At 48.1% G+C, this 19,377-nt stretch overlaps 1 protein-coding gene across 1 annotated transcript in view; it reads left to right on the forward strand.

Moving 5' to 3' along the window:
* The window catches only part of MAMDC4 (MAM domain containing 4), a 73,756-nt gene that overhangs the window by 38,095 nt on the left and 16,284 nt on the right, over positions 1-19,377 (forward strand). The window contains exons 17-26 of the mRNA XM_063938481.1: positions 3,450-3,557; positions 4,593-4,727; positions 7,289-7,410; positions 9,182-9,401; positions 9,490-9,627; positions 10,802-10,935; positions 12,096-12,186; positions 13,033-13,182; positions 14,632-14,766; positions 14,880-15,007. Coding sequence (XP_063794551.1) covers positions 3,450-3,557; positions 4,593-4,727; positions 7,289-7,410; positions 9,182-9,401; positions 9,490-9,627; positions 10,802-10,935; positions 12,096-12,186; positions 13,033-13,182; positions 14,632-14,766; positions 14,880-15,007 — 1,361 coding nt within the window. The remainder of the gene's footprint in view (positions 1-3,449; positions 3,558-4,592; positions 4,728-7,288; positions 7,411-9,181; positions 9,402-9,489; positions 9,628-10,801; positions 10,936-12,095; positions 12,187-13,032; positions 13,183-14,631; positions 14,767-14,879; positions 15,008-19,377) is intronic.

The raw sequence follows: 19,377 nt of genomic DNA on the forward strand, positions 1-19,377 counted from the left end.
AAGCTGTAATAAGTAGGGGTAAGGACGTTAACCACCTCGGAACATCCTCCCTTATACGTCACCTGCAGCGCATTCATAATAAGTCAGTGACAAGTTCAAAAACTTTGGGTGACAGCGGAAGCAGTCCACTGACCAGTAAATCCCTTCCTCTTGTAACCAAGCTCACGCAAACCACCCCACCAACTCCCTCAGTGTCAATTTCCTCCTTCCCCAGGAATGCCAATAGTCCTGCAGGCCATGTCACTGGCAAGTCTGACGAGTCCTCTCCTGCCTGGGATTCCTCCGATGCATCCTTGCGTGTAACGCCTACTGCTGCTGGCGCTGCTGTTGTTGCCGCTGGGAGTCGATGGTCATCCCAGAGGGGAAGTCGTAAGCCCACTTGTACTACTTCCAGTAAGCAATTGACTGTTCAACAGTCCTTTGCGAGGAAGATGAAATATCACAGCAGTCATCCTACTGCAAAGCGGATAACTGAGGCCTTGGCATCCTGGGTGGTGAGAAACGTGGTTCCGGTATCCATCATTACTGCAGAGCCAACTAGAGACTTGTTGGAGGTACTGTGTCCCCGGTACCAAATACCATCTAGGTTCCATTTCTCTAGGCAGGCGATACCGAAAATGTACACAGACCTCAGAAAAAGAGTCACCAGTGTCCTAAAAAATGCAGCTGTACCCAATGTCCACTTAACCACGGACATGTGGACAAGTGGAGCAGGGCAGGGTCAGGACTATATGACTGTGACAGCCCACTGGGTAGATGTATGGACTCCCGCCGCAAGAACAGCAGCGGCGGCACCAGTAGCAGCATCTCGCAAACGCCAACTCTTTCCTAGGCAGGCTACGCTTTGTATCACCGCTTTCCAGAATACGCACACAGCTGAAAACCTCTTACGGCAACTGAGGAAGATCATCGCGGAATGGCTTACCCCAATTGGACTCTCCTGTGGATTTGTGGCATCGGACAACGCCAGCAATATTGTGTGTGCATTAAATCTGGGCCAATTCCAGCACGTCCCATGTTTTGCACATACCTTGAATTTGGTGGTGCAGAATTTTTTAAAAAACGACAGGGCCGTGCAAGAGATGCTGTCGGTGGCCAGAAGAATTGCGGGACACTTTCGGCGTACAGGCACCACGTACAGAAAACTGGAGCACCACCAAAAACTACTGAACCTGCCCTGCCATCATCTGAAGCAAGAAGTGGTAACGAGGTGGAATTCAACCCTCTATATGCTTCAGAGGTTGGAGGAGCAGCAAAAGGCCATTCAAGCCTATACAATTGAGCACGATATAGTAGGTGGAATGCACCTGTCTCAAGTGCAGTGGAGAATGATTTCAACGTTGTGCAAGGTTCTGATGCCCTTTGAACTTGCCACACGTGAAGTCAGTTCAGACACTGCCAGCCTGAGTCAGGTCATTCCCCTCATCAGGCTTTTGCAGAAGAAGCTGGAGGCATTGAAGGAGGAGCTAACACGGAGCGATTCCGCTAGGCATGTGGGACTTGTGGATGCAGCCCTTAATTCGCTTAACAAGGATTCACGGGTGGTCAATCTGTTGAAATCAGAGCACTACATTTTGGCCACCGTGCTCGATCCTAGATTTAAAGCCTACCTTGGATCTCTCTTTCCGGCAGACACAGGTCTGCTGGGGTTGAAAGACCTGCTGGTGACAAAATTGTCAAGTCAAGCGGAACGCGACCTGTCAACATCTCCTCCTTCACATTCTCCCGCAACTGGGGGTGCGAGGAAAAGGCTCAGAATTCCGAGCCCACCCGCTGGCGGTGATGCAGGGCAGTCTGGAGCGACTGCTGATGCTGACATCTGGTCCGGACTGAAGGACCTGACAACGATTACGGACATGTCGTCTACTGTCACTGCATATGATTCTCTCAACATTGATAGAATGGTGGAGGATTATATGAGTGACCGCATCCAAGTAGGCACGTCACACAGTCCGTACTTATACTGGCAGGAAAAAGAGGCAATTTGGAGGCCCTTGCACAAACTGGCTTTATTCTACCTAAGTTGCCCTCCCACAAGTGTGTACTCCGAAAGAGTGTTTAGTGCCGCCGCTCACCTTGTCAGCAATCGGCGTACGAGGTTACATCCAGAAAATGTGGAGAAGATGATGTTCATTAAAATGAATTATAATCAATTCCTCCGCGGAGACATTGACCAGCAGCAATTGCCTCCACAAAGTACACAGGGAGCTGAGATGGTGGATTCCAGTGGGGACGAATTGATAATCTGTGAGGAGGGGGATGTACACGGTGATATATCGGAGGGTGAAGATGAGGTGGACATCTTGCCTCTGTAGAGCCAGTTTGTGCAAGGAGAGATTAATTGCTTCTTTTTTGGGGGGGGGTCCAAACCAACCCGTCATATCAGTCACAGTCGTGTGGCAGACCCTGTCACTGAAATGATGGGTTGGTTAAAGTGTGCATGTCCTGTTTTGTTTATACAACATAAGGGTGGGTGGGAGGGCCCAAGGATAATTCCATCTTGCACCTCTTTTTTCTTTTCTTTTTCTTTGCATCATGTGCTGATTGGGGTGGGTTTTTTGGAAGGGACACCCTGCGTGACACTGCAGTGCCACTCCTAGATGGGCCCGGTGTTTGTGTCGGCCACTAGGGTCGCTAATCTTACTCACACAGCTACCTCATTGCGCCTCTTTTTTTCTTTGCGTCATGTGCTGTTTGGGGAGGGTTTTTTGGAAGGGACATCCTGCGTGACACTGCAGTGCCACTCCTAGATGTGCCCGGTGTTTGTGTCGGCCACTAGGGTCGCTAATCTTACTCACACAGTCAGCTACCTCATTGCGCCTCTTTTTTTCTTTGCGTCATGTGCTGTTTGGGGAGGGTTTTTTGGAAGGGCCATCCTGCGTGACACTGCAGTGCCACTCCTAGATGGGCCCGGTGTTTGTGTCGGCCACTAGGGTCGCTAATCTTACTCACACAGCTACCTCATTGCGCCTCTTTTTTTCTTTGCGTCATGTGCTGTTTGGGGAGGGTTTTTTGGAAGGGACATCCTGCGTGACACTGCAGTGCCACTCCTAGATGGGCCCGGTGTTTGTGTCGGCCACTAGGGTCGCTTATCTTACTCACACAGCGACCTCGGTGCAAATTTTAGGACTAAAAATAATATTGTGAGGTGTGAGGTATTCAGAATAGACTGAAAATGAGTGTAAATTATGGTTTTTGAGGTTAATAATACTTTGGGATCAAAATGACCCCCAAATTCTATGATTTAAGCTGTTTTTTAGTGTTTTTTGAAAAAAACACCCGAATCCAAAACACACCCGAATCCGACAAAAAAAATTCGGTGAGGTTTTGCCAAAACGCGTTCGAACCCAAAACACGGCCGCGGAACCGAACCCAAAACCAAAACACAAAACCCGAAAAATTTCAGGCGCTCATCTCTAGTTAAAATGCGCTATTTATGACTTTTCCAGAGTCTGTGACTTGTAATTTTGAGACTGGACTTTGCGGCTGGTACCAAGATCTGATGGAGGAGATAGACTGGGAGATTGGAACATTATCTGACCACACGACCGGACAAGGTGAGCTCCTCAGACCCGTCTGCACTTAGGGAGATTAGTAGCAGGTGCCAGGTGATCCGACAGTGCCGGTCACCAGGTGAGTCTCTTAGCTCCAGCAGTAGTGAGGTCGGGAGACTCTTTATGACGGGTGGTCTTCTGTTTGCCGGCGGTCGGGCTCCCGGCGCTCAGTATACCGGCGCCGGGAGCCCGACAGCCGGCATACCGACACTTATTTTCCCTCGTGGGGGTCCACGACCCCCATAGAGGGAGAATAAAATAGTGTGGCGCGCGTAGCGAGCCCGCAAGGGGCTCATTTGCGCTCGCCAAGCTGTCGGTAAGCCGGCGGTCGGGCTCCCGGCGCCGGGATGCTGGTCGCCGGGAGCCCGACCGCCGGCCAGCCGTAGTGAACCCCTTTATGACACATCATAGACTGAGGGGAGTCTCCCAGATGTAGCATAGCTGGAGGAAGAGGGTTTTTTGGGGAACGATAAAAGTCTGAGTTTAATTTCTCAGACAGCTATAGGTGTAAAGATGGTAGTGAGGGGTGGTAAAAGAATTCTACTGTCTAATTCCATAGGGGGACATGTATCAAGCCTTGGAGAGATAAAGAGGAGACGTTGCCCAAACCAACCTATAAGCATCTGTCATTTATCCAACACATAGGGGGACATTTACTAAGCAGTGATAAGAGCGGAGAAGTGAGCCAGTGGAGAAGTTGCCCATGGCAACCAATCAGCACTGAATTAACATCTATAATTTGCATACTATAAAATGATACAGAGCTGCTGATTGGTTGATGGGGCAACTTCTCCACTGGCTCACTTCTCCGCTCTTATCACTGCTTAGTAAATGTCCCCCATAGTCTCTGATATGACATTTAGAAGCTGGTTGCTTTGGGTAACTCCTCCCCTTTATCTCTCTCCAAGGTTTGATACATTTCCCCCACCGTGAGGTGAGCTCATTGGATCTAACAATGGAAGATTGGTTTCAGATACAGTAAGGGGTAGAGAGGGGACTGATGAGCTGCCTGGCGTGTAATACTCTTGTCTGCCGCAGGTCGTTACATGTATGTGGACGGTGAGTCTCGTATGGATCATGGTACAAGAGCACGCCTGATATCCTATGCACAGAACGCCTCCCCACAGGACCGGTGCCTGTCGTTTTACCATCGAATGTTTGGCCCCGATACAGGTAAGAACGCTGCGCCATTTCTATGCCAGATGCATCAGATGATGTATGCATGGACTGTGGTCTGACTTTCAGGAACGGGTCATCATCATAATTATATTAATATATAATAAATAATCATCATATTATATTATAACACCATTGTCCTTCCATCATTGGGCGCCCTTCTCGCTCATAAAACTGTCTTCTATGGACTACCCTAATAATCTCTTCACCCGTCACCAAAGCCTGTCTACCCAACATCTATATTTCCGATGGCAGTAAGACAATAAGCCCAATTTAATGGCAGCGTCTGCTGCTCTTTCTTTTTCCCCCCAATAACGGTCTACCGTGGGTTACTTGGTAGTTAAGGACAGAATCGGCTTCAGTTTCTCCCCCTATCCTCATATTGCATCAGATATCCCCGCGCCACAGATTATGTGACTGAGTAACGCCATGCGTCCGCCAAAGAGTTTCGCACACAATATGCATTTTAGCTGCGACACAAGTACAGTGGCGGAGTACCCAGGACACTGCCACTGGCATCGCATACAGCAGCGGTGTGCCACTCGGACGCTAACCTGAGACTGAAGGCCGATACAAGCTGGCAGAGCCACGCATTGCGCCACGCAGTGCTTTCCTTAATCTGTAACTGTATACCGGCGCCATTGTGACAAACATACAAATCCTAAGCACAGTACATTGTTAGCGACATTGGATGCAGCTGCGGTGACAGAGGCGCTAAATTAGGATACAGGTACAAAGATCAGAGACTCACTACATGTAGCGGAGCGCCTAAGTTGCGCCATGTGTCTGACGCCATGTGTCGCTGAATGGATGGCTGAATGAGGAAACGTCTGTATCATACTATAGGGAATGTCTGTGTCATACTGATCGGCTGTCTTGTGCTATTCCGCACATCCTGGGCTGTCTGCAGCACGGCTTGATCTAGCTTACTGTAAGGTACATCTATAGCCGCTTCCATTGGCAGCTAGCCTTACTGCTGACATACTGTGTCTCCCAATCTGTTCTCCTCTTCCAACTTCCTTTCACATTATCTAATCCCGCAGTGGACTCCGGCCAAGTCTTCTCTGTGTTGTAACACTCGCCACATTACTAGTCAAGTTTCTGGCCTGAGACATGACCTTCCCAAGGTGGTTGACTTTTCACCATCAGCAGGGGTATAGCGGACCTGATTCAGAGATGTAGGTATCCCGATTGATTTTATGTACATCTCCAATGTTAGTGGGTCTGCGCGTGTGCAGAACGAGTCCTGCGTGATCGCCCCCCCTTAGCTGCAGTATGATTGAGATGCTGCGGCGTTTAGGGAGTGCCGACGGGGACCATTCTACAAAACAGGGGACAGGTCGACCCTGTTTTGTAGGCGTGCCTTCGGACGCAGAATTCCTGGACCCGGCAGAGGAGTTCCGATGGTAAATCTGAGTAAGCTTCAGCTACTATTGCCTTTGCAGAAATGTTCTGTCAGACAGCCACGTGGCCAGAGTTTTATAATGTTTATCTTAGCGCTTCCCAGTCACTAGTTGGTCGGGCAGAAAGCTCTACAAATGGTTTGAGGCTGATATGCTGACGGTTGGGATCCCAGAGGTGAGCATACAGACCCCGGGATCCCAGAATGGGAGGAGGAGGGTGTGGGGGAAGGGGCATCTCAACGAAGCCACTTGTGGGCCCGCTGCATTCTATAGGTGTCATGGACACCCACGAGTGGTAATGGCCCCTGTTCCGGCTGGCAGCTTTGTCCGTGGTCAGGATTCCTGCAACCGTATCCTGACCGCGGCATATCAACTGCATCCTATACAGACAGATGTCTCTTGTTAAGTCTCTGATGGTTTTATTGCGTCATTATGTTTTATCTGTTCTTCTTTACCATCCTGATTTTGTGACATTTCCAATAGCCTGCACTGATATAGGGCTGTTCTAAGAGAAATTCATTATTATGAACTGATTAATATCAATGCAGGAAGATCCGCCTCCTTCTCATAGTTTTCCTTTGTCGGATCTATTGTTATGCTATTTTGACTCCACACCCTGACTTTGCACATTGAAACTAAGGGCTGCTTCAGTAGCGGGTAGTAGGTAGAATCAAACCTGTGACCCTATTTATCACCGGCGGCAGCGGGGACCCCGGAAAACTATCATCCTATCGCTGCATATCACGGCAGGAATGGTTTCTCTGGGCTATGTATCTGCATATTTATCCTGCCATCTTCAGACTGGCTCCGAAAACTTTTTTAGTTCTACCAAAGTTGATAAATGACACAATTGTGATGACCCCAGGGATTGTGGGCAGCGATTTTGTCTATAACACGGGAGATATCAGTGATATGTCCTGCATTACAGACTTGGTAAATAGGAACTTTACTTCATTATGAGAAAATCTGACGGAAACTGACGTTCTGCATAAGTAGCTGCGCCAAAAAGCTTGATAAGTCAGCCTGTAAGTTATACCTGTGTGCCTTCCCGCCAGTGGTGAAGGAACGGACACCCCAGCCCTGTGTGTATGGTGGGGGGAGATGTAAAGACTTTCTAATGATTCAAGAATTCATTCTTGGTCACATCCCATCCAGGTACTTTGAACCTGTTCAGTAAATATGAAGGGGAAGAGGAGAAGCTGATTTGGGCAAGCGTTGGTACTCATGGGAATCGTTGGCACCACGAATCTGTAACTCTGACCAACAAGAAATATCAGGTACTGTAGCGGCACCACTGCTCGCGCCAATCCCAAGAAATATCAGGTACTGTAGCAGCACCTTTGCTCGCGCCAGTCCCAAGAAATATCAGGTACTGTAGCGACACCATTGCTCGTGTCAATCCCAAGAAATATCAGGTACTGTAGTGGCACCATTGCTCCCGCCAGTCACAAGAAATATCAGGTACTGTAGTGGCACCATTGCTCGCACCAATCCCAAGAAATATCAGGTACTGTAGTGGCACCATTGCTCCCGCCAGTCACAAGAAATATCAGGTACTGTAGCGGCACCATTGCTCGCACCAATCCCAAGAAATATCAGGTACTGTAGCGGCACCACTGCTCGCGCCAATCCCAAGAAATATCAGGTACTGTAGCGGCACCATTGCCTGCGCCAATCCCAAGAAATCTCAGGTACTGTAGCGGCACCATTGCTTGCGCCAGTCACAAGAAATATCAGGTACTGTAGCGGCACCATTGCTCGCGCCAATCCCAAGAAATCTCAGTTACTGTAGCGGCACCATTACCCGTGCCAGTCACAAGCAATCTCAGGTACTGTAGCGGCACACCTGCTCGCGTCAGTCACATGAAATATCAGGTACTGTAGCGGCATCATTGCTCGCGCCAGTCACAAGAAATATCAGGTACTGTAGTGGAACCATTGCTCGCGCCATTCACAAGAAATATCAGGTACTGTAGTGGAACCATTGCTCGCGCCAGTCACAAGAAATATCAGGTACTGTAGCGGCACCATTGTTTGCGCCAGTCACAATAAATAATAGGTACTGTAGTGCCACATTGCTCGCGCCAATCCAAAGAAATATCAGGTACTGTAGTGGCACCATTACCCGTGCCAGTCACAAGAAATATCAGGTACTGTAGCGGCATCATTGCTCGCGCCAGTCACAAGAAATATCAGGTACTGTAGTGGCACCACTGCTTTTGCCAATCCCAAGAAATATCAGGTACTGTAGTGGCACCATTGCTCGCACCAATCCCAAGAAATCTCAGGTACTGTAGCGGCACACCTGCTCGCGTCAGTCACATGAAATATCAGGTACTGTAGTGGCATAATTGCTCGCGCCAGTCACAAGAAATATCAGGTACTGTAGCGGCATCATTGCTCGCGCCAGTCACAAGAAATATCAGGTACTGTAGTGGCACCACTGCATGCGCCAATCCCAAGAAATATCAGGTACTGTAGTGGCACCATTGCTCGCGCCAGTCACAAGAAATATCAGGTACTGTAGCGGCACCATTGCCCGCGCCAGTCACAATAAATAATAGGTACTGTAGTGCCACATTGTTCGCGCCAATCCCAAGAAATATCAGGTACTGTAGCGGCACCACTGCTCGCGCCAATCCCAAGAAATATCAGGTACTGTAGTGGCACCATTGCCCGCACCAGTCACAAGAAATATCAGGTACTGTAGTGGCACCATTTCCCGGCGCCAATCCCAAGAAATATCAGGTACTGTAGTGGCACCATTGCTCGCGCCAATCCCAAGAAATATCAGGTACTGTAGCGGCACCATTGCTCGCGCCAATCCTTGTGTAATCACTGAGATCACAGTTCTTGTTTTTTATTCATACATTTCATTGATACATTGGGAAGGACTAAACTACCTTAGTGATATTTATCTCCCCATATATCAGTACTGCAATATCACCAAGTATATACTGTAGTCTAGTAACTCTTCCTTTCATAGAAGATAATAGGAATTAGGATTGACGCTAAATAGTAACATCTGCCTCATTACCTGTGTCCCAGCTGGTGTTTGAGGCAGTGCGCGACGGCTCTGTGGGGCACATTGCTATTGATGATGTCACCGTCACCCCCGGACCCTGTGCCGCTCCCAGGCGTTGCTCTTTTGAGGCTGGAACCTGTGGCTTCACCTCCGAGGGAAAGTACAAATGGACCTTACATCAGAACCTTCACTTCAACCGCCAGGAGGGCCCTTCTCACGATCACACATTGCAGAGCGTCACAGGTAACCAGCGGGAACAGGCGCCGCACTGCCAGTGATTGATTCATCTCTGGCTGGGAATAGGCTAATGATGACTAACATGCATCCTCAGGACACTCCATGATGATAGATACCAGCGCCACCTACCTGCCACAGAAGACGTCTGCTCTTCTGGCATCAAGTGGGTACACTGCCCAGCCAGACGAGGGGTGCATGAACTTCTGGTACCAGATGGGGGGTGCTGACCCTGGTAAGTGACACAAAACCAATGGTACTGCCGATGCAGTTCAATTCATATCTTCATAGCACTAAAAGGCAACTATAATGAAATAAAAAATGCTAATAGAATATTACAGCAATTCTGTATTTTTTTAAATATTGAAAACAATATATACATATCAGTAAGACGCCAATATAAACACAAAAGGGGCTTGGTCTTGTTATAAAGGGGGAGTGGCCATGTTATAAAGGGGGAGTGGTCATGTCTCAGTGAGGCGTGTCAACCCCTTATACCCCTCTCCTCAAAACTCCTAGGCATTGCTGTACACAGCTGTATTGAATGCAGAGCTGGCCCTGGGCATCGGCCATTTAGCCAAGTGCCTAGGGTACCATTGCTGCAGGGGGCATACAGCTGTCACAGTGGCCCACACACACATCATTTAAGGGGCACCAGATAAAATCTTGCATAGGACACCAAATTGGTCTTGGGTGAATATAGTTATACCACCAACATTCCGACCACTGGAACAAAGATGTCTACAGAAGTCCCCTCAAATCAGGAACTTTGGGGCAGATGTATTCAGCCTGGAGAAGTGATAAACCAGTGATATGTGCAAGGTGATAACGCACCAGCCAATCAGCTCCAATATGTAAATTGACAGTTAGGAGCTGATTGGCTGGTGCGTTATTACCTTGCACTTATCACTGGTTTATCACTTCTCCAGGCTTAATACATCTACCTCTTAGGGAGGTATGTAACTGTCGTTACAATTCTAACTTGGCAGCTGTAGGTGTCAGATGTTATAACGGCCTACAGTGGCATAATGCCAACCCTAATTCCATATATGCAATGTGTGCCCATCATAGGAGATGTGAGGACAACGACGGAGATAAGAAATGAATCCTTTTACTGTAGTTGGCTATTCCCTTAGACAGAAGTTCCCTTTAATCTCTGAAGAAAGCGAAGTATACTATGAAACACGGCCAGTGCTCCGTATCATAACATCCGGCCAGGAGTCCTGTAACATGTATCACATACAGCAGCTTTCATATACACGGAATATATGTTCTAGCACCATATGGAGCATTGACGCGTTTCTCTCCGATGGCCTTTTATCTACCAGTTTCCGTTACCTAGATCTCGTCTTCACCAATGTTCTTTGCTGGGAAATGTTGCTAGATAATGGTACTCCTGTCATTGGCAGGAACGCTGATCGTCTACATTGAGGAGGACAATGGGAAGAAGAAAGTAAAGAGGGAACTCTTGAGGACCAGTAGCACACAGCGAGAGAGCTGGTACCACGGGAAGGCGTCGCTCCAGTCTGAGAAGCAATGGGCGGTAATAGTCATACCACGTACACCCCCCTAGAGGCCTGACTCAGAGTCACCCCTCTGCTAGCTGTATCTGTGCAGACTGCACCCAAAGGTTGGAGCTGATAAGGAGACCAACCCCATTGCTCTGAAACCCAGGTGCCCCTATTTATCCAGTGATCCCCAAATACATAGGGGCACGAAAGAAAATAATCAGTGACTGAATATGTGCCGGATCAGACTTTTAGGGGGACATATACTAAGCAGTGATAAAAGTGGAGAAGTGAGCCAGTGCAGAAGTTGCCCATGGCAACCAATCAGCATTGACGTAACATTTATAAATTGCATATGATAAAAGTATACAGAGCAGCTGATTGGTTGCCATGGGCAACTTCACCACTGGCTCACTTCTCCACTTTTATCACTGCTTAGTACATGTCCCCCTTAAACTGGGTACACACCAGACAGATGTCGCCATTGTGCCGACAGAGAGGCCAATAAACACCGATCTGTAGCTGGATGTGTCGGTCATAACACCCAGCTGGGCGAGCATTTGAATTCGCCCGCCCAGCTGTGATGTTGGCCCCTGCAGCCAGTGTACGGGCGGTCGGTGGACCACCCATGCACACAGCCAGATGCGCCGATATATCTTTAGGTATATTGGCAATGGGCTGTGCTGGACAGCCGACGTAATGTATCTGTGAATGACGTCGTTCACATACATATTGGTGTACAAACCTGCCGACGGACTCGCAATATATCGCCTGTTTGCTTGAACGACCGATATATCACCTAGTGTGTACCCAGCTTTACCCTGATAGAGATTGGTGACTGGACCACACTGTCCAGCAAATGGTCGTTTGTAATTGGGCGGTGATCATGTGATCACAAGGAGCAGCCCCATTCTGTGGAAGTGCCGTGGCTGGTGTATCCAACTTCCACGCGTGATCGTAACGTACGGACGGAGATAGGATGTCTGTTTCTGACAGAACACTTGCATCCAGCATAGGATTGGCGCAAGTCCAAATACTAATGATGACGTTTGCGTCTGGAGCGGGCGGCTGCAGGCACGTGTGCGACACAGAAGCAGGCCCTGTATCTTTTTTGACTGCAGCCACTGTCTGGAAATAGAGGCCGCCCATCTCTCTGTATACAGAGACCTCCTGACCATATCTCTCCTCATTGCAGCTTGTGTTTGAAGCGGTGGGCGCCGGCGGAGACCACTCCTATATCGCTGTGGATGATATTCACATCAACCATCACCGCTGTCATGAAGCAGGTACTATATGACTAGTCATTAGCAGATAGCTGTGGACAGGCGCCATGTATACAGATGGAGCAGACTTGGCTGAGAAACATAGTTCTATGAAAAGATGTTTTGTCAAATAAACTTCACAGGAATTGTATCTTTAGTACTTGACACATAAAATAGATTTAAGTGCTCCCCCCACCTACACACGCCCTGTGGCAGCCATTTTGTATGCTGACCCCATATGCATGAGAATGCAGACTACTGACAGTACTGAGGTACAGACAATGCTGGCAGCCATTTTGTCTCCCGAAGGAACAAAAAAAAGTCAATGACATTCAGGTTTCTGGCAAAAAAAAGTTGACTAACACTCAGGATACCAACCACTTCTTGAGTGAAGTGACAGTCCTGGGACTTGATGACACCATTCACGGCGAAACGCGTTATCATGGCATTAGCACCTGATGCATTCATAGCGCCACACCCTTCCACCTCCCCTCTATGATCTCTCTGAGGGGAGTAATTCAGATTAGGCATATAGCATATGCGTCTGTGTCTGTCACATTTCTGTAATCCTTTGTTTTTTCCCCCATACTCATCTCTGTGTGGGGTATAAAGTGTATTTCCAAATGTATTATTATAGGTACACAAACCCTCTACAGTGTAAACTGGGCAGCTTTAATTTAACAGTGCATTTATTGGAAGACAATTGTTCATCTGCACTGCGGGATCATTCAGAAACAACTCTATTTATGTGTAGTATTATACATTGTATGGTGTGCTGTGTAGTAATGTAGGCTTGCTGGGAGTAGTAGTGCTGATACAACACTCAGATTAATGATAAGTGAGGCAGCACCGTTTTCTGCTCATCTACAGTGTCCTGTGACTTTGAATGGGGGTCATGCGCATGGAGCAATATTCGGATCCCCCTTATGGACACCTATGACTGGGACTGGACAAACGGAGACGCTCTAAACAGACCGAGATTAGCCCCGGAAAAGGATCACAGCGTTGGTAGCTCAGAAGGTCAGAAACTTTACCCCCGCACTCTTTAAAACTACTGCCAGTCAGTATGGCGTCACCTACTTCATCCATCACTGTAACTGGCAGCGATCTACGTTAGAAATACATCTTATAACATCTTCAATAACTTTTCTACCCTGTATATTTATCACATACCAACTGAAAACCTCATTATATATATATATATATATATATATATATATATATATATATATATATATGTTTATGCCAGTCCTCTTGTTGTAATTGTCTGCTCGCTGTACTATTTACCCTTAAGTCGCACTGCAGAATATGTTGGTGCTTTTAGGTTTGTAAGCGGGTGTTGCTAAGTTTTAGGAAAGTGTTAATCTTAAAGGCTTATCGGGATATAAACTGATGTGGACTGTGACCATGTATTCAGTATCAAACAAAGGGGCAGATGTATTAACCTGGAGAAAGCATAAGGAAGTGATAAACCAGTGATATGTGTAAGGTGATAAAGGCAGCAGCCAATCAGATCCTAACTGTTAATTTACATATTGGAGCTGATTGGCTGGTGCCTTTATCACCTTGCACATATCACTGGTTTATCACTTTCTTATGCCATCTCCAGGTTAATACATCTGCCCCAATATTCCAGATAGTAGTAAAACCTGTCATGAGTCTCATATTTAGGGATCCAGTCAGGATCCCGGCAGTCAAAATACTAACGCCAAATCCCAACACTATTCACAATGCCGACGCCGGCTTCCCAATAGGGTGACAAGCCCTTCGCCGGGAACACTGACTTGTATGCCGTGGGGTTAGGGTGTGGAGGGGTGTTTAGGGTTAAGCTGCGGCCCATGGGGGTTAGGTTTAGGCTGCAGGGTGGGGGTTAGGTTTAGGCACACCCGGTGAGGGTTAGGTTTAGGCTGCGGTGTAGGGAGGTTAGGTTTAGGCACCGCCGGAGAGGTTTAGGCTGCGGGGAAGGGAGAGGGTTAGGTTTAGGCTGCGGGGAGGGGGGCTAGCGGGCGATTGGGGAAGGGCAAGTATACTTACCTTTCCCTGTCAGGATTCTGACTATTGGGATGCCTCGTTCGGTACTCTGACCGCTGGCATCCTGAACGCCGGCAAATCAATCCCAACCCTATATACATTCACAATGTTTTTGGTTTTGCCTTTCTAACTGATGCAACAACTGAATTTGTCACATACCAGATAATGAGTAATTGGCACCCAGTGTCTAGGACAGAGGTTCTCAAACGCGTTCCTCAAGGCACCCCGACAGTCTAGGTTTGAGGTATATCCATGGCATAGATGGTTACATCAAATTACCTAAGGTGCTAATTTAGTCACCTGTGGCCAGGCATGGATAAGCTTAAAACCTGGACCATTGGGGTGCCTGGAGGGCCGCATTTGAGAACCGCTGGCCTAGGAAGAAGGCATTTGTCATATATTGACGGGTAACGGATTGGCACTTACTGCCCCCTACAGGACATTACGCCTTTGTGGACACTGGCACTCTGCACACTGAAGGAACTTCTGCCTGGCTCATCAGTGAGCACCTACCAGAGACCGCCGGATCCTGCTTCAGCTTCTGGTACCGGACGGACTCCCCGGATCATTTCCGTGAGTGATGGGACTATGCCTGCCTCTCTTCTATGGGAAGTCTGTTGTATTATTATATTATCCCCGAACACTGACTGTTCCTCTCTATAATGATCACTCTCTGTCCTATCCAGACCTGGGGGAGCTGGTGCTATATGTGACCGGGGCTCAAGGGCTGATGCTGGTGTGGGCGTTGCACGGTTTCCATAGCAATGATTGGCAGGAACATCAGATACAGCTCAACAGCACCGCAGAGTTCCAGGTACCGAGCCACACATGGGGCTACGCTAGGGTCACTAGGTGGCGGCTTTTGACCTTGAAATTTAAAGCGGTGCCAATATTAAGTGCAACACGTGACGCACAAGGTAAAACCGGCTCATCTGCTTAGTTCCTAAAGGCAAAATATCGATATAAAGATCACTGTGAAGATCACGGTCTGCTAATTGGTCAGAAACAAAAATTTAAAAAAATTGCGGGCACTTTTCTGATTTTTTTTTTTTGTAGCTGTGCATCAGTTTTCCGAGTTGTCAGTAGTAACTACTATATGGAGGCGTTGCCCATAGCAACTTATAAGCTTCTAGCTATCATTTCATAGAGTGTCCTTGATGGATAGATAGAAGCTGGTTGGTTTCTATGGGAAATTTCTCCACTTTCTCTTTTTAGCAGGTCTGATACATCTCCCCCTGTGGCAGATGTATTAAGCCTGGAGAAGTGATAAAGCAGTGATAAGTGCCAGGTGATAACGCACCAGCCAATCAGCTCCTGTCTGTCAATTTACATATTGGAGCTGATTGGCTGGTGCGTTATCACCTGGCACTTAGCACTGCTTTATCACTTCTCCAGGTTAATACATCTTCCCCAGTGTCTTTAATATCCGTGGGAAAGTGAAACATTCCCGCAGCTCTGTGGCTCACGTGTTCCTAATGCACCCCCCTTTTCCAGAACACCGGATGTATAGAACTATTAAATCCACCACTTTCACAATGGGGGTGTGAGCGAACGGACCAATCAGACATATACATATATAGGGGCATATGCTTCAATACTTGGGAGAGAGATAAAGTTCCAGTCAATCAGATCCTAACTCAATGCGACAGGCTGAGTTTGAAAAAATAAGATTTTACTTACCGATAAATCTATTTCTCGGAGTCCGTAGTGGATGCTGGGGTTCCTGAAAGGACCATGGGGAATAGCGGCTCCGCAGGAGACAGGGCACAAAAAGTAAAGCTTTTCCAGATCAGGTGGTGTGCACTGGCTCCTCCCCCTATGACCCTCCTCCAGACTCCAGTTAGGTACTGTGCCCGGACGAGCGTACACAATAAGGGAGGATTTTGAATCCCGGGTAAGACTCATACCAGCCACACCAATCACACCGTACAACTTGTGATCTAAACCCAGTTAACAGTATGATAACAGCGGAGCCTCTGAAAGATGGCTTCCTTCAACAATAACCCGAATTAGTTAACAATAACTATGTACAATTATTGCAGATAATCCGCACTTGGGATGGGCGCCCAGCATCCACTACGGACTCCGAGAAATAGATTTATCGGTAAGTAAAATCTTATTTTCTCTATCGTCCTAGTGGATGCTGGGGTTCCTGAAAGGACCATGGGGATTATACCAAAGCTCCCAAACGGGCGGGAGAGTGCGGATGACTCTGCAGCACCGAATGAGAGAACTCCAGGTCCTCCTTAGCCAGAGTATCACATTTGTAAAATTTTACAAACGTGTTCTCCCCTGACCACGTAGCTGCTCGGCAAAGTTGTAATGCCGAGACCCCTTGGGCAGCCGCCCAAGATGAGCCCACCTTCCTTGTGGAGTGGGCCTTTACAGATTTAGGCTGTGGCAGGCCTGCCACAGAATGTGCAAGTTGGATTGTGCTACAGATCCAACGAGCAATCGTCTGCTTAGACGCAGGAGCACCCATCTTGTTGGGTGCATACAATATAAACAACGAGTCAGATTTTCTGACTCCAGCTGTCCTTGCAATATATATTTTTAATGCTCTGACAACGTCCAGTAACTTGGAGTCCTCCAAGTCACTTGTAGCCGCAGGCACTACAATAGGCTGGTTCAGATGAAATGCTGACACCACCTTAGGGAGAAAATGCGGACGAGTCCGCAGTTCTGCCCTGTCCGAATGGAAAATCAGATATGGGCTTTTGTAAGATAAAGCTGCCAGTTCTGACACTCTCCTGGCCGAAGCCAGGGCTAGAAGCATGGTCACTTTCCATGTGAGATATTTCAAATCCACCTTCTTTAGTGGTTCAAACCAATGAGATTTTAGAAAGTTCAAAACCACATTGAGATCCCACGGTGCCACTGGAGGCACCACAGGAGGCTGTATATGTAGCACTCCCTTAACAAAGGTCTGGACTTCAGGGACTGAAGCCAATTCTTTTTGAAAGAAAATCGACAGGGCCGAAATTTGAACCTTAATAGATCCCAATTTGAGACCCATAGACAATCCTGATTGCAGGAAATGTAGGAATCGACCCAGTTGAAATTCCTCCGTCGGAGCACTCCGATCTTCGCACCACGCAACATATTTTCGCCAAATTCGGTGATAATGTTGCACGGTTACTTCCTTCCTTGCTTTAATCAAAGTAGGAATGACTTCTTCCGGCATGCCTTTTTCCTTTAGGATCCGGCGTTCAACCGCCATGCCGTCAAACGCAGCCGCGGTAAGTCTTGAAACAGACAGGGACCCTGCTGAAGCAAGTCCCTCCTTAGAGGTAGAGGCCACGGATCTTCCGTGATCATCTCTTGAAGTTCCGGGTACCAAGTCCTTCTTGGCCAATCCGGAACCACTAGTATCGTCCTTACGCCTCTTTGCCGTATAATTCTCAATACTTTTGGTATGAGAGGCAGAGGAGGAAACACATACACCGACTGGTACACCCAAGGCGTTACCAGCGCGTCCACAGCTATTGCCTGCGGATCTCTTGACCTGGCGCAATACCTGTCCAGTTTTTTGTTGAGGCGAGACGCCATCATGTCCACCATTGGTCTTTCCCAACGGGTTACCAGCAAGTGGAAGACTTCTGGATGAAGTCCCCACTCTCCCGGGTGAAGATCGTGTCTGCTGAGGAAGTCTGCTTCCCAGTTGTCCACTCCCGGGATGAACACTGCTGACAGTGCTATCACATGATTCTCTGCCCAGCGAAGAATCCTTGCAGCTTCTGCCATTGCACTCCTGCTTCTTGTGCCGCCCTGTCTGTTCACATGGGCGACTGCCGTGATGTTGTCCGACTGGATCAACACCGGTTTTCCCTGAAGCAGAGGTTCTGCCTGGCTTAGAGCATTGTATATTGCTCTTAGTTCCAGAATGTTTATGTGAAGAGACGTTTCCAGGCTCGTCCATACTCCCTGGAAGTTTCTTCCTTGTGTGACTGCTCCCCAGCCTCTCAGGCTGGCGTCCGTGGTCACCAGGATCCAATCCTGTATGCCGAATCTGCGGCCCTCCAATAGATGAGCACTCTGCAACCACCACAGAAGAGACACCCTTGTCCTTGGAGACAGGGTTATCCGCAGGTGCATCTGAAGATGCGACCCTGACCATTTGTCCAACAGATCCCTTTGGAAAATTCTTGCGTGGAATCTGCCGAATGGAATTGCTTCGTAAGAAGCCACCATTTTTCCCAGGACTCTTGTGCATTGATGTACAGACACCTTTCCTGGTTTTAGGAGGTTCCTGACAAGCTCGGATAACTCCTTGGCTTTTTCCTCCGGGAGAAAAACCTTTTTCTGAACCGTGTCCAGAATCATCCCTAGGAACAGCAGACGAGTTGTCGGCATTAACTGGGATTTTGGAATATTCAGAATCCACCCGTGCTGTTTTAGCACTTCTTGCGACAGTGCTAATCCCATCTCTAGCTGTTCTCTGGACCTTGCCCTTATTAGGAGATCGTCCAAGTATGGGATAATTAATATGCCTTTTCTTCGAAGAAGAATCATCATCTCGGCCATTACCTTTGTAAAGACCCGAGGTGCCGTGGACAATCCGAACGGCAGCGTCTGAAACTGATAGTGACAGTTTTGTACAACGAACCTGAGGTACCCCTGGTGTGAGGGGTAAATTGGAACGTGGAGATACGCATCCTTGATGTCCAAGGATACCATAAAGTCCCCCTCTTCCAGGTTCGCTATCACTGCTCTGAGTGACTCCATCTTGAACTTGAACTTCTTTATGTACAGGTTCAACGACTTCAGATTTAGAATAGGCCTTACCGAGCCATCCGGCTTCGGTACCACAAAAAGAGTGGAATAATACCCCTTCCCTTGTTGTAGAAGAGGTACCTTGACTATCACCTGCTGAGAGTACAGCTTGTGAATGGCTTCCAAAACCGTCTCCCTTTCGGAGGGGGACGTTGGTAAAGCAGACTTCAGGAAACGGCGAGGTGGATCTGTCTCTAATTCCAACCTGTACCCCTGAGATATTATCTGCAGGATCCAGGGATCTACCTGCGAGTGAGCCCACTGCGCGCTGTAATTTTTGAGACGACCACCCACCGTCCCCGAGTCCGCTTGAGAAGCCCCAGCGTCATGCTGAGGCTTTTGTAGAAGCCGGGGAAGGCTTCTGTTCCTGGGAAGGAGCTGCCTGTTGCTGTCTCTTCCCTCGACCTCTGC

Source organism: Pseudophryne corroboree, chromosome 8, assembly GCF_028390025.1.
Source record: "Pseudophryne corroboree isolate aPseCor3 chromosome 8, aPseCor3.hap2, whole genome shotgun sequence".
In the NCBI taxonomy this organism is placed as follows: domain Eukaryota; kingdom Metazoa; phylum Chordata; class Amphibia; order Anura; family Myobatrachidae; genus Pseudophryne; species Pseudophryne corroboree.